Source organism: Haliotis rubra, unplaced genomic scaffold, assembly GCF_003918875.1.
Source record: "Haliotis rubra isolate DU_JTF1 unplaced genomic scaffold, ASM391887v1 Scf541, whole genome shotgun sequence".
NCBI lineage: Eukaryota > Metazoa > Mollusca > Gastropoda > Lepetellida > Haliotidae > Haliotis > Haliotis rubra.
This window is the reverse complement of record NW_025767237.1, coordinates 742,931-757,815: the sequence shown is the minus strand read 5'-3', so window position 1 is coordinate 757,815 and position 14,885 is coordinate 742,931. Positions and strand designations below refer to the sequence as shown.

Genomic DNA, 14,885 nt, shown 5'->3' with positions numbered 1-14,885 from the left:
TCACATGTCAGATAGAGGTTCACTTGTCATATAGAGGTTCACATGTCATATAGAGGTTCACTTGTCATATAGAGGTTCACATGTCAGATAGAGGTTCACGTGTCAGATAGAGGTTCACGTGTCATATAGAGGTCAGATAGCAATCACATGTCAGATAGAGGTTCAAATGTCAGATACGGGTTCACAGGTCGGATATGAGTTCACATGTTGGATATTATCAATTATCAATGTTAGATGGCAGTTCTTGCAGCTACTCCCAATTGCCTTACTGTTTCCTCTTGCTGATCTGGGATTGTGTAAAGCTTTTGTGTACATTGTTGCCAGGTATTGAGATTGTACGCAAGGCCCTGAGGATGCCATGTCTCACCATTGCATTAAATGCCGGCGTCGAGGCCCACGTCGTAGTGGAGAAGGTCCTCAATGAGAAGGGAGACTTCGGGTATGATGCACTCAATGGAGAGTTTGGGAATCTCATCGAGAAGGGAATTATTGACCCAACAAAGGTAATTGATATACTTTTATAATGTTTTGTTTCCTTCATGTATTTATTTTACCTAAAAATGCCAAAGTGTTATGATTTGTAAAAGTGTATGTATTTGCGATGTGTAAGAGGATCTGTGGAAGAGATACTCTGTCATGCTTGCTGAACGAGCCGACCAATATGGATGCTGATGTAATGTTAAACAGCTCTGAATGAAAGAAGATAAGTTTGAAATGATCCTAGTTTTTGGTGCATCTAATGCTAAAAGGTCACGTGTATTGCCTGCCCTCACCTTGAGTGAGTGCACATTATGATTGGTGAGTATCATGGTCAAGAGAACATGGGACGGACATACCCACTTAAATGCCAATTCATTTGTCCTTTGTGTGACGGCCCGTGAAGATCTGGCTAAGAATTGGTCTTCAGCTATTCATGCTTGCCAAGAGGACACTATCGAGATCGGGTGGTCAGACTCGCTGACTTGATTGACACTTGTCATCAAACTGAGTAGATTGATGCTCATGATTTTCATCACAGGATTATCTGGTCCAGACTCAATTGTTTACAGACCCCGCCGGTGGAATATTGCTGAGTGTGGTATGAAGCAAGAAACAAACAAGGCTCTGTGGACAGTCTGGATGATTACAGTTACACTGTTTTCTGTTACAGGTTGTGAGGACAGCAATTGTTGATGCAGCAGGAGTAGCCTCCCTTCTCACCACAGCAGAGGTGGTTGTCACGGAAATCCCCAAGGAGGAGCCAGCTGCACCAGCTGGAGGGGTGGGAGGCATGGGTGGGATGGGTGGTATGGGAGGGATGGGCTTCTAACGGAATTCCACAGAACCACCGTTGTGTGATAATGTGAGTCAGAATTGTTTTGCACAGTTTCTGAGAAGACTGATCATTGAACTCTGATGGACACTGGAGATGATGATACCGACTGAGTGATGTTGTGGAGACAGTGGACCAGCTTGTGAACTGAAGAAATAGGAGCTTGTTGTCCCCTAGCAACAGTTTGCATTACAGGCTGAAGATATTTTGAGACATTGATACAAGAGTGATCAGTTAAATTAGACCAAATTCAGCCTTTATAGTCAGATAATTACATTAGTACACTGACAGACTAAAGAATCAGCCTGTTTATGAGATTACTGTATCAGTTTGTCTCTCCTTATTTGTTCGTGTTTTTACGATGAAGGGCATTAGCATGTTACAAATGTTGTGATGTAAACTGATGCACTACATTGTCACTTGGAGTGTTGCAAGGGGACACAACTCCGTATCTACAGATGTCAAGTCTGTTGCTGAAAAGATGGTGGAGTCAATAGTACATCAAATCATAAATCAAACATTTTCTAATATGTATATAATGCATTCAAATTACATTGGTGTACAGCCAGTATTTCATGTGGTATCCAGTGCTTTTACATGCATTAGCAATGTGATCTGAATGCATTGACAAGTGGCAGGATTCAGGGATACAATTGGTCTGATTCACACAGGTGGACATAACGCTATCATCAGCATTCTCAATCGTCAACAGACCAGCTCTCAAGACCTCTAACTCTGATTTGATTACCGAGAGGACCAGTCCTGAAGTGGCGCCAGTAGCCGAGCGGGCAGGCAGGGTCATCTGTTGTAGATTGGTTTGATTCCCCACAAGGTTTCCATTAGCAGCTAGTCCTTGTGTGATATTGTGAGTGGCCAAGCAAGCAGAGTGAACTGTCCTATTCTGGGTCAGTTCCCTATAAGGTAACTATCATTAACACATTCTGCGTTTTGTAAACCAATTAGTCCTCAAGGGTTATAAGGGTGCCCTCATGTTGTTGTCTCTTTTCCCCCAGAGCAGATAAGTGTTAAATGATAATCGTAGCTGTATCGACCAATAGTGAAAGAGATAGCATGGTGCAGGATCCTGATGTACGTGCAGGATCCTGATGTACGTGCAAGATGTTCTCGAAGATAGTCCATCCCCTGGAACTGACTGTTTGCCTGAATCACGTGTGTTTGCATGTCTAGTTCTGGTTCTGTGTTAGTATAATCTGTGAAGTATGTCTGGGAGTATTCGGGGTAGCAAGTGTGATATACAAGATTTTTTTGTAATAAAATCAGATTATATTCAGTGAAACTGTGTTGTGTCTAATTAGTAAAAGAATATAACGAGTCGAACGTATAAGATCTTAAACGATGATATTTAGAACTTTGACACACAATTGTTTTATTTCAAAGGCAATTGTTTCAGCTGTATTTGTCCTGGAAATGAATCCAATGTTCTACCTGGTCACACTGTCCTCTGTTCCAAAGTATGAGGGTACATCCGACACCTGAGCCGAGGTGAAGGTGTTGTCTCAGTAAATGGTGGAAAGGTCTTATCAGGGTTGGGTAGAACTAGCCTTAACAGCAAGAAGAACGCCTGACTAAGGCTATTTGAGGTGAAGGTCTGACCACAGCATGAATTACCCACCTCAATTTGTGAAGAACCCAGCTATTACTTGGCTTGTGTTCATGACAGAGGGGCGATTGCAGTAGCCTAGTTGTTAGAGCGTTCGCTCGTTACGCTGAAGACCCGAGTTCGATTTCCCACATGGGTATTATGTGAGAAGCCAATTTCTGGTGTCCCCCCGCCGTGATATAGCTTGAATATTGCTAAATGCGTCGTAACACCAAACTCGCTCACTTACTCATGACGTAGAAGGAATATGATACACTGGGTAATCGAGGGTGCCAGCGTTCATACCTCCACAAGGGCCGGAAGGCTGAAGTCAGTTTATAAACACGAGTGAGTCGGTGACTTCCCAGACTGCCAGTTTAATCAGGAACACAAAGCACTGTAGACAAGGGGAATTGCTGACCCCAGGGCACTGCCGTAGGGAGGCTCAATCCCGCCCATACTTGACTTGAAACAGACTGCTTGTGGGCGTGTCGTAAATACAATGCAAACAAGTTTTGCTTAGGTTATCAAATGTCATGAAATCAATTGATTGTTTTAATGTGTCCTACTGAGGAGCTTGTCTTTAATGCAAACAATGCCGTTTGTCTGGACACCTGTTTAGCCTTTTGTTAATTGTGTTCATATTAGATTCCTGCACCATCCGGCTTAAGATAAGTATTATTCTTTTTACACTCTTCCCTTAAGATTTATATTAAACTTTATGATTGATATCACGATTTTGAAATTAGTTTCTCGACATTCTATATGTTACATGTTAACCAATCAACACTATGATTGTCCGTGTCAATACTTCGCCTTGTGATGGGTGCTAGCAGGTGCGTCCTGCTGGAAGCTTTCTGTGTTGGGAGCTTGCACAGAAGGATACAGATGAGCGCCAACTGAAGGAACGCCACAACACAAACGCCCACACTGAAACACAGAGGCGTATGTTTGAAGTATTTCATACCCACATTTACAGGAAACTGCATATAGACTATGTTTTGACTTCCAGTTTTGTCATCACAGCACCCGTTCTTGATTGTTTCAGCAAGTAGGGCATTCCTCCCACATCAAACAGACGACTGGAAAACAGGCGTTAACCCCAGTTCGATCTGCTCAAAACTGGAGAAGCGGAATACGAAGGTGTTCATGATCATTAGTCGTCTTAGTCCCGTCCCGAACGTACCAAAACAGTATTCAGAAATTATTATTCAGTTTTACTTTACACTAATTGTTATTGCAACCAATACAGATGCACAAACCCACTTGACATATATAATCTCCATGTTGAAGAAGAGGCATTGGAAACCTAGTGGTGAAAGTGTTTGCTCAGCACGCCGTAGGACTGGGTTCGAGTCCCCGAATATGTACAATGTGTGAAGCCCATTGGTGTTTCTGGTAATACTGATGGAAATGTACCCAGTCAGACTGGTGGGTGAGTGAATAGTTCTGCAGTGAAGTGAGTGAGTGGGTTGGGTTTGACGCTGCTGTGAACCTACTCAGTTACGACATCGCGTCTCTGCTTGATGTGGAGGAATGTTCACGCAGGTCAGGGAGTGAATGGGTGAGTGAGTATGGTTTAACGCCGCTTTTAGCAATATTACAGCATAACCACAGCTGGGGACACCAGAAATGGGCTTCACACATTGTACCCATGTGGGAAATCGAACCCGGGCCTTCGGCGTGACGAGCGAACACTTTAACTACTGGGTTGTGTTCTGGTTCAACAGTATTTCAATATATTTCAGTAACATCATAGCGAGTCTGCTTTGACAGACAGTCATGTTACTAGGGCTTCCACGGGTACTCGAGTACTCGAGGGCGAGTCGGGTCTAGCTGGACTCGAGTCCATTTTCAAGGACTCGAGGACTCGAAAAGGGAAGATAACTCGGATTATTTGACGTTGACAGACTGTCTGCCATGTGCTAAGCATGAGCGGCCGTTAACGTCTAATATTAAGATAAGATATAACTTTATTATCCCGGAGGAAATTCTTATACATCCAAACTGTCTCAAAATGAATATATACACAGTTCGCAAAAATATACACAATAATTACATGCTCAAAACGAATGCTATTTATAAATAAAACTGACATGATATAATTCAATTAACCACAGAGGTAAAGAGGCTGAATAATTCTAGTTCTAATCACATGATGGTGATTCAAAATATTTGTTGCATTCACGAATACTTGATGGTATGAAAGACTGTCTAGCTCTGTTTGTTTTGAGGGAAGGTAATCGTCAGCAGCGTCCAGAAGGAAGTAGTTCAAAATGGTGAGATCAAATATATCAACTATCAAATCTAATTTTAGCTCCCTTTTTGACTATCTGGCGCTCATAGATAAAGGGAGTATACTCGAAAGACACTCCAGAAATTTTGCAAGCAGTATTAACAATTTTGAAAAGTTTGTTTTTGTTGCGATGAGACACATCCCCATACCAACATAGAAAATTGTAGGTCATGTGGATCTCCAGTAGAGGTTGAGAGCAAAGAAGATTGATAGCCATTGACACTGACATACTAAGTTCTATGTACCCTGAATTCTTTAACCCATCTGATAATGTTTTCATTAACACCTAGATTAAATAGTTTACTCCTCACACGGTGTGGCTGTATGGTATTAGTTGTTACAAGTCTGCAGATGAGAGTAAATATTATACATCGTGTTAGATTTCACTTCTTAAAATGATTAGGTAACTATCTTGACAATTGATAGACATGGAGAAAGATAAAAAATCAAATGTATGGGCGTATCTTGATCTGGATAGTGAAAAGAGCAAAATAACCAAATGCCGCCTGTGCGGTATCTCACTGCGTTTTGCAGGCAGTACAAGAAGTACGAAGAAAAAAAACCGTTTGTCAGGTAAACATCCAAATACTGATTCTGACCAATAGGAAATGTTAGTCACATGACGATATGAAGTCGGAAAGAAGTAAGTGTTCACTTGTGTGATCGGAACACATGTCATGCAGGTTACGCTATCGTTTGCTTGAAAGGTATGAATTTCGAGTACTCGGGTCCGAGTCGAGTCTCACCCCTCGAGTACTCGAGTCCAAAAAAATGGACTCGTTGAAGCCCTACATGTTACACTGTAAAATATTGTATGTTTGTATATGTTCAGTACGTTTAAAACCCTGTTCCTCCTGTGGCTGTTTGGCTCTTTAGCTGTTACGATGTGTTTTGGCTACTTGGCTGTTCTCTGGCTATGGCTATTTGGCTGTTCTCATATGGATATTTGGTTCTTACATAGACAAATTTTAGTGTTTTGACTATGACAGAGTTCTGGCCGTTCTGACAAGAATATTTGACGATGATTTAACTATAATACATTGGTTGTTTTACATAAATGATGTGTCTGTTTTCACAAAAAGGAGTTTGTTTTCACAGGCCAGTTAGAGTTAGTTGATTACATGTATGTTTTAGCATTTTGACCCGTGACTGCTGAACGTAATATGGACATGTATGTTTTAGCATGGCATTATGGCGGCGGTCTGGGGCTTCAGTCAACCTTGCTGAACTGATGCATGTAACGTTACGACCAATATCCACGTATATTCTCATCCGATCATTCAATACGGGTTAGGTTCTTACAATACGCGGGTCAGAAGCACGACGATGGCGTTGAGATCCCGGATTTGGGGAGATGGCGTTGTTGTGGGAGGACCACGTGTCTCCTTGGAAACGGTAAGTGGTGGTGATGTTGTTGGGAAGGGAACCACGCATGCGTACTTGCTCCTCAGTTCGAAGCTCTGTACGAATTGTAAGAAACGCCATTGTGAGTAAAACATGTTTATGTTCATAAGTTAAACATTTCAGCTTTACACACAACAGATCACGAGTGTAGCCATGTGGTCAAGATGCATCCGTTATACCCTTGAAGCTATGATCTTGAGTTCGAATCTCAGTTTGCCCAAATTATGTTTCTGAATACCCGTTGGTTTCACTTCTGGCTGCTATGGTGGTTAATTGGGTCGGGGCATTTCATCATAATGATTGGTTGGTTGGTTTGTTGTTTAACACCGCACTCAGCGATATTCCAGCTATACGGCGGCGGTCTGTAAATAATCGAGTCTGGACCAGACAATCCAGTGATCAACAGCATGAACATCGATCAACGCAATTGGGATACGATGACACGTGTCAACCAAGTCAGCAAGCCTGACCACCATCCCGCGTCTAACGATAAGCATGGGTTGCTGAAGACCAATTCTAACCGGGATCTTCACGGGTCTTCATCATAATGAGATGTAGATATACTACACTGGATGACCGAGGATGGTGCACGTGACACGTACTGTCCCCGTGACACTCACGTAAAGCGGCAGCGTTGACTTGTGTTGTTCTTGTACCGTCAGCTCTCCCTCCGTCGTCGCGTCACACACCAGCCGGATCACCGTCAGTCTGCGGGGAGACACACGTGGTATCATGTAGCCATAGCAACATCATGGCAACATTTCTGCAGGAAACACCAGGGGCGGATACAGCTTTTTGAGAAAGAAGGGTGCACACCTTTGAGAAAGTGAGGGGGCACACTTCATTTTCACCCGTTATCACGAGAGTTTCAATGGTCATTTAATAAACTCGGGAAAAAGGAGGTATGCGCACCCCTTCACGCACGCACGCACGCACGCGCATACACACACACACACACACACACACACACACTTCCCAATGGACCAACAGTGTGACAGTCAGTGGAGGCTTCGTTTAACCGGATAATTGTGTTTCAGATTATCAACTTAACAACTCACTGGTACAGAGTTATGCCCCTTTATCAATATCATTGCGTTAATAGCGGACACTGCCCAACACTCAGGTAGAGAAACTCACCTGGTTACGTTCAAGTATCGGTGAACATACTGCATGCTGAGAGTATCCGTGTCATCGTACTCAAACTGGACCTCAGCCTGTGACCCAAGACTGAAGTATATAGGGCCTGTCGCACCGCTGAAGTACCCCTGGCAAATCTGAAACGTAATACCACTCACTGAATACATGCAACCAGAATATCATGTATGGCATTGCTCAGTTTGAAACTTTCACTGTAAAACAATCTCTTAGACCACGTGTTGCACTGTCTGTATTTCATAAGAAATATATATTTGGAATTAATCTCACGTCCTCAAATGAGAAATGTAATGTTTGACATCTTTGTTTAACATTATATTCAGAGGGGATGATGTGCCGGAAATCTTGAATACTGTTCACGATAAAGAACCTGTAATAGCGTGTGAGAGATAAGTCTGCGTGAGGGCTCTTAACGCCGCCATTGGCCAGCCTTCTGTTGACTGACGGCGGCTGGTAAAGGTCGAGGTCAGGTGAACCAGTGGTCGACTGCATGAACATGACGTGAGGGCCCATATGCACAAAGCTGTCTTGGCGCTACGTAAATCTATGTTACGCTGTCGCAGCTACGAGTGGGCCCTGGGCACGATGACGCGCAGTAAGCTATGTGTAACCAGACATTGTAGCTAGCAGTCGGATGTCACCCCTAGTTAAACACTATATCAGTTATACTATTGTCTCTGTCACCAGGTCTGAAGTTAAAGCAGGTCTTCTCCACTTTGGACTGAGTGAGTGAGTATGATTTTACGCGGCTGTTAGCAATTTTTCTGCAATAACACGCCCGGGGACACCAGAAATGGGCATCACACATTGTACCCATTGGGGAATCGAACCCGGGTCTTCAGCATGACGAGCGGACGCTTTAACCACTAGGCTATCCCACCATCCGCCCTCCACTTTGGAATACCCACTAGCAGGAGTATGGTGCTCACATACCATGATCAGAGCGAATTTTAGACGGGAACCCAGATCATGACATGCCCATGGGACGTCACTCTACACACAGGCTACTGCAGGCTTTCAGTGCCCCGGCTTAGAAGAAAGGTATGAGTGTGTTTTGCCAACTATGAGTTTCTAGACTGACTGACTGACTGAGTTTAGTTTTACGCCGCTTTTAGCAATATTCCAGCAATATCACGGCGGGGACACCAGAAATGGGCTTAACACATTGTGCCCATGTGGGGAATCGAACCCGGGTCTTCGGCGTGACGAGCCAACGCTTTAACCACTAGGCTACCCCACCGCCCCTGAGTTTCTAGAGCTGCCTCACAGCGACGCTGGCACAGACGAAGCTGGTGTTGGGAAGAGAGAAGTCCGAACATGGATTCCAGGAATAGTAGAAGGGGTCGTCAGTCGCCGACATGTTGAAGAACCTGCAGTAAACGTTGACATCGCCAGCATGAACGTCTCAATAGCATAACAGTATATGAAATAAGCCAAAACTCCAGCCAGACATCTTTTGTTACCAGCCCTGATGTCTGGCTGGATTTTGGCTTTAACCAGACCAAATATGCTCAGATGTATGGAACATCTAAAAATTTTACCAGACCATCGGGGTGGCTAGCTGTAAATTTAGACCGTCCGTCAGAAATCTAGACCGTTCGGGTGGTCGGACGTGCCTTATTTCATACACTTATCATAAACATGTTATATAATGTATCAATAAACAATACATAACCGTAAAGAGTCAGATTCTACCATCCGTCAATACATGTGTCCTTATTTGCATAAGATTCAAATGTTACATAAACACTTGATGTTTTTCAATGACGTGAGTGAAAAACAGATTTGTACAGATATTTTATTCTTATTTCGACGAAAAGTCCCTTTTACCGAGGTTTATCGATTTGACTATCCAGTGCACCGAGGTCTATTTTCCCATCTAACGTCTCGCACGTGCAAGCACCTGTTTTCATGCACACTCTGCCGTCACTGTGAGCACTTGGAACGGCCAGCAACATCAACGGGAGGGTCAGTCCATGTACAGTCATTTTGTTGTTGTGGATACTGTTCGATCCTGAAATATACATCTTTGTTTAATACGCTGTAGGTACTAGTAAGCTCTATACAGTTACGGTATTATATTAATATTCAACTATCGCTCACAACAGGTGCGTTCAACCACAAGTGATATATTATATTATTACAGGACTAATTAAGTTGTAAACAGCTGCGTTAATCCGAACGATTGAAGTTGACCGCGCTGCCGACTGGCCCGCCCAAAGTGACACGTGGTTTGTTTAGCGACTTAGCGATTCATCCCTTTGATCCCTTTATTATTCGGACATTTAAAGCTTATTACAAGCGATCGTTAGTGAGACATTTCATCGCATGTGCAGAAGACGACAAACCTCAGTGCATAAACTTACGAGAAGCCTTGCGATTCGTGAAATCTGCATGGGCAGATGTTTCTTGTCAGACGATCAAGAACTGTTTCAAGCATGTCGAAATTCTGCCAAGTCAAGAATCCCAGATTGATGAAACTGGTGATCTCGAAGATGATATCGTGCTTGCCGACTTGAAAAGGCTACTTCAACGCCTCCCGTCTGATGATGAAAACATGTCGCCTGATGATTTCATCGATGCCGATGCCAACGAAGAAACGTGTGATTCACTGACTTCAGAAAACATCATAGAGATGGTGACAGCTGCAGATGATCAGTTGGAAAGTGAAGAAGAGGAAGCAGAAGACACTGTCACCATTCCGTCTTTAACAGACATGAGACTGTACCTCGGCAACATCATTACGTACTACGAGTGCCAGGGTGACATCGAAAATGCAGATAAAGCAATGGACATGCTCAATTCTTTAAAACAACCTTTGACGCAGCCCACCATTAAAGACTACTTTCGTAAGTAAAATGTGTGAGTGAAACAATGTGTAATAAATCCAGTGATTGTCTTTGATGTTTTGTTTTGATTTCTTTGATATCAAGGGGAAGTAACTCGGTGCATATACTGTGGTTTCAGCAGTACGAACGTTTCACTATCCGAACGTTTTTTTACAGAAACCGAAGTGTTCGTATTAACGAGGCCTGACTGTAATATTGGTTTTTATATAGCGCTATAGTCCTTCCCATCTACATGCATGTTCAAAACGTTTTGTTTTTCCATCAATCATTGGATGCCAATCTCATCAGCACATTACAGTCGTGCAAGTTATTGTGGCTTTCCCATCCTAACGAGGTACCCATTAACAGCTGGGTGGACTGGGACACTTAGTCACAGTACTTTGTCCATTTTTCACTTTCCAGTATTTATAGGAAACTTAAGTCGGTTGGTGCTGTCCCTTCATTATATGTCTTTTCAATTACTGTTTTACGTTCCAAAAGTTTCATTCAATTATTGCGTTACATTTTCCAAAAATTCATTCGGTTATTTCCCTAACACACCCAGTAAGTTCATTCAGCTATTTCATATCTTTCCCAATGAGTTAATTTAATAATTCGTAACTAGTGCAATACGTTCATTCAGCTGTGTCATAAATTTACTCATAATTTAATTTTAATTTTAATTTTCTCATTTACGTTTATTCAATTATTTCATTACTTTCACAATAATACATGGGTACCATGTGTGACGCGCATTTCTGGTGTTCCCTGCCGTGATATTACTGGAATATTGCTAAAAGCGGCGTAAAACGATAATCACTCACTCACTCATTTTCCCAATACGTTCATTCAGCTTTCCCAGTACGTTAATTTAACAATTTTAAACTTTCTCAATACGTGAATTGAACCATTCCCAGTTAGTTTCCATTCATCTTAACGTGTCCAAATACCCGTGAAGATCCGGGTTAGAATTGATCTTCAGTAAACCATGCTTGTCGTAAGAGGCGACTAACGGGATCGAGTGTTCAGGCTCGCTGACTGGGTTGACACATGTCATCGTATCCGTGTTGAGTAAATCGATGCTCATGCTGTTGATCACCGAATTGTCTGATCCAGTCTCGATTATTTACAGACCGCCGCCATATAGCTGGAATATTGCTGAGTGTGGCGTAAAACCAAACTCACTCACTCACTCACACAGTGACTCACTCCTGACGTGTCCAACATGTCTAGATAAAGGTCCCATGTCTGATTCTACAGACACACAAAACTGTAAAAAAGTGGCGAGCATATGTTTTGTTAAGTCTAAAAGGTTAAAACCAGCAACACTTTATAGAACTAACAGATTCTAAAAATGTCCCATATTTACTCCCCCACAACTATTAATTCTTAATCTTTCGCACCCTAATTTGCCCATGTAAACCGGCTGGTGGCACTGGTTATTGAGAGAAGACCGTATCTGAACACTATTCAACTCACCTACTGCAGATGACGAGTTTAACTGTCTTTTCAGGTGTAAAGTTCTTCTCCAACAACGACTTCTCTATATCTCAAATAATTGTTATTTGTGGTATAATTTGAATCCACAGATAAGTTACGTGAAACATTATAACCTAAAATATATCCGATTTGAAACATATATCCAGAATCACTGCACCTTTATATACATGTGTACGGTAGAGCGTCGCTTCAGTATGTTGTCATATTTATTGAATGTTGTACGTTGTACATCCATATTCTTGTACCACTGCTGGACTGTTTGTTAAATTAACCTGAACTGAACTATAACCAAGTAAGTTCAGAACATCAAAGCACGTCAACATGAGCTCTGCCATGTGGAGAATACTATTAAACAAATGATTAGTTGGGTCAGCGTCATGAACGTCACATCCAACCGACATGTTGCATTCGGTGGCTGGTTCCTGGTGAAGTGAAATGGTGAAAGAGAATATATCTTAATCATACCTCAATACGATATGTTTTGTATATTTAACATGTAGTCTTGTAACTCGGCATTATGAACATCCTATGTTTAAGTCAACGCATTTATTTCCAATGGAGTCAATAAAAACGTCACACTTCAGGTATCAGATTATGTGTTCAAGGCTGTAGACGATGCTGGCGAAAATCCACTAACATTAGTTGCAAACATATGTCTTCATTTATACTTTAAAAACAGTGTTAAGTCCAATACATTCATTGCTCCGATTCGAAGGAAATTAACCAAACAACAACCTCCAACTCCATAACCTCTGTTCCCGTCTCAAAGTGGGTGCGGCCAAGTTTTCCTAATGTTGTCTTACAACTGATTAGAATAATATTAATCGTAATGGTGAAGAACCCAAGATACTGGACAAATATCTCTCCAGTTATCCAACCAAACTCACAGAAGGACCGATGCTGTATTCCTTAACGCATACTCAAGGTTTTGTCATTTCAATTCCACCATGTTCTAAAACTGCCAAAATATTTCTTTCACTGTATCTTTACAATAATTATTTCAGAGAGCCACGAAACTGTGGAACATGTACACACTTTAAATAGAAACAGACACGCACATGATAAACAAAACATAATCCCCATAAGTTTCATTGTAGGTTTCCATTTCTAATAGAATCAAACAGTAACGTACGCCACCGCAGGAAACAAACCACTCGACACACCGCAGCCTCTCAGCTGCTGCTGTCTAGAATTTCATTCTCAACCTGTCATTCCCTAGCAGACATACCTCATAATCAAATGTAATGAAAATTGATTGTTTTGAGCCACGAGCAGGTATTTCATAAGAAAATCCATGTGACGTGATATGTAGCCGTGCTATACGGGGAATTATTGTCGGGGGTAAGTATAATTATAGGAAGTACGTGTTAATCAAAGCACGAGATACATGAGATATGTACCAGGCGCTGGGTGGAATACACACTAATACCCATTATTACACTATAATACACACTAATACCCATTATTACACTATAATAAACAGTAATACACATTATCACACTATGTAACACAGTAATACACGTTATTACGCTTTAATACACAGTAATCAAAGGACAGTACAATTTACTAATTAGTACAAATAATTATAATCCCCTCACTACATAATTTGTATTCACCTTTTCATGTCTGAACAAATATCTTTTATGCAAAAGGAAGTCCATACATACATCCAACCATCTATCTACAGTATACGCAAGTTGGTACCTTTTACAAATCCCATTTCACTGTTAATTAATTTCAATAAGTAAATTTAATCAAAGCAAAATATAAATAAAACAAAACAGATTTGCTGTCGAGGTACCCGTTGGGCCGCAGATACATGGCCATTATTGCCCCAGGAATGTTGGTATACGAGGTGTAGAATTAGGTACTCGTGTAACAAGTTCTGTTTATATGTTATTTTTTATTCGGGTTTCACGTAATGTTTAACTTGGTGTAAAACATGCATGTAAAATTGTAAGCAATCTCATTTGTGTATGTTATGATGCTTGATGTCAGTTGACGGCTATACACAAACCACAGGGCATCCCCCTACAGGTCCCGTCACATCAGTAACCTCATGATGAGCAGTCAACATATTTCATCCACCTCACCAATTTAACTGAAGCTAAAACACAAGTGAAGATATAGGTATATAGAATAAGGATAGATAGACAGCGATAGATATAGTGAGAGAGTGAGTGAATATTTATCGTCACATCGGCAATATTTCAGCCATATCGTGAGAACAATTAATGATTATATCATATATCAATAAAATTAGAAATAAAAAGCCTGTTAACGATGGACAGTTAAACTAATAATTTTAACTATACTGGACAAACAAAGTTAGGGATATTGGTATTTTAATGATTGATATTTATCAGTGTGTAATGAATAAATAGATCAGTATTCATAATTTCAAAATTTACATATATCCCTAACTATTTTTGTCCAGTATATATATATCCATTTAGAACTCGTAATTAGAGCTAAAACATTTTAACTAGAAATGACAAGACAACATAAAAGCCGGGCTATAGGTCACCAACATCTAAAGGTAGACCGCCATACTAGGGACAGGGAGATAGAGATAGATAGGTATAGGCAAATTAATGTTTTCCGTGCAATGAACCCTGGAATAAGAACCACACACCACTACTCCGCCTGTCTACAGATTGGTACAGTTTTTCATTCATAAGATTTGATTAGGAAAAGCAATAACAATTGCTGCAAAAGAGTTACTTTTAGCATATGACGCAATGGGACGCAAGAGGAATTTAAGACAGGATCAAAGATCATATTAATCGG

General features: G+C 41.4%; 1 protein-coding gene and 1 long non-coding RNA gene across 2 annotated transcripts; one reads left to right on the top strand and one right to left on the bottom strand.

Annotated features, from left to right (window-relative positions):
- Positions 1 to 227: 227 nt before the first annotated feature.
- On the top strand, positions 228 to 1,856 carry LOC124253473 (heat shock protein 60A-like). Its single transcript, XM_046687258.1, has 2 exons — positions 228 to 503; positions 1,151 to 1,856. The coding sequence occupies exons 1-2, from the start codon at positions 228 to 230 to the stop codon at positions 1,307 to 1,309; spliced, it is 435 nt and encodes a 144-aa protein (XP_046543214.1). The 3' UTR covers positions 1,310 to 1,856.
- Positions 1,857 to 3,776: 1,920 nt separating this feature from the next.
- LOC124253493 lies at positions 3,777 to 7,260 on the bottom strand. Its single transcript, XR_006892222.1, has 3 exons — positions 7,233 to 7,260; positions 6,511 to 6,668; positions 3,777 to 3,842 (listed from the first exon to the last, which is right to left on the bottom strand). It is a non-coding gene; the product is annotated as an uncharacterized LOC124253493 (long non-coding RNA).
- Positions 7,261 to 14,885: the final 7,625 nt, after the last annotated feature.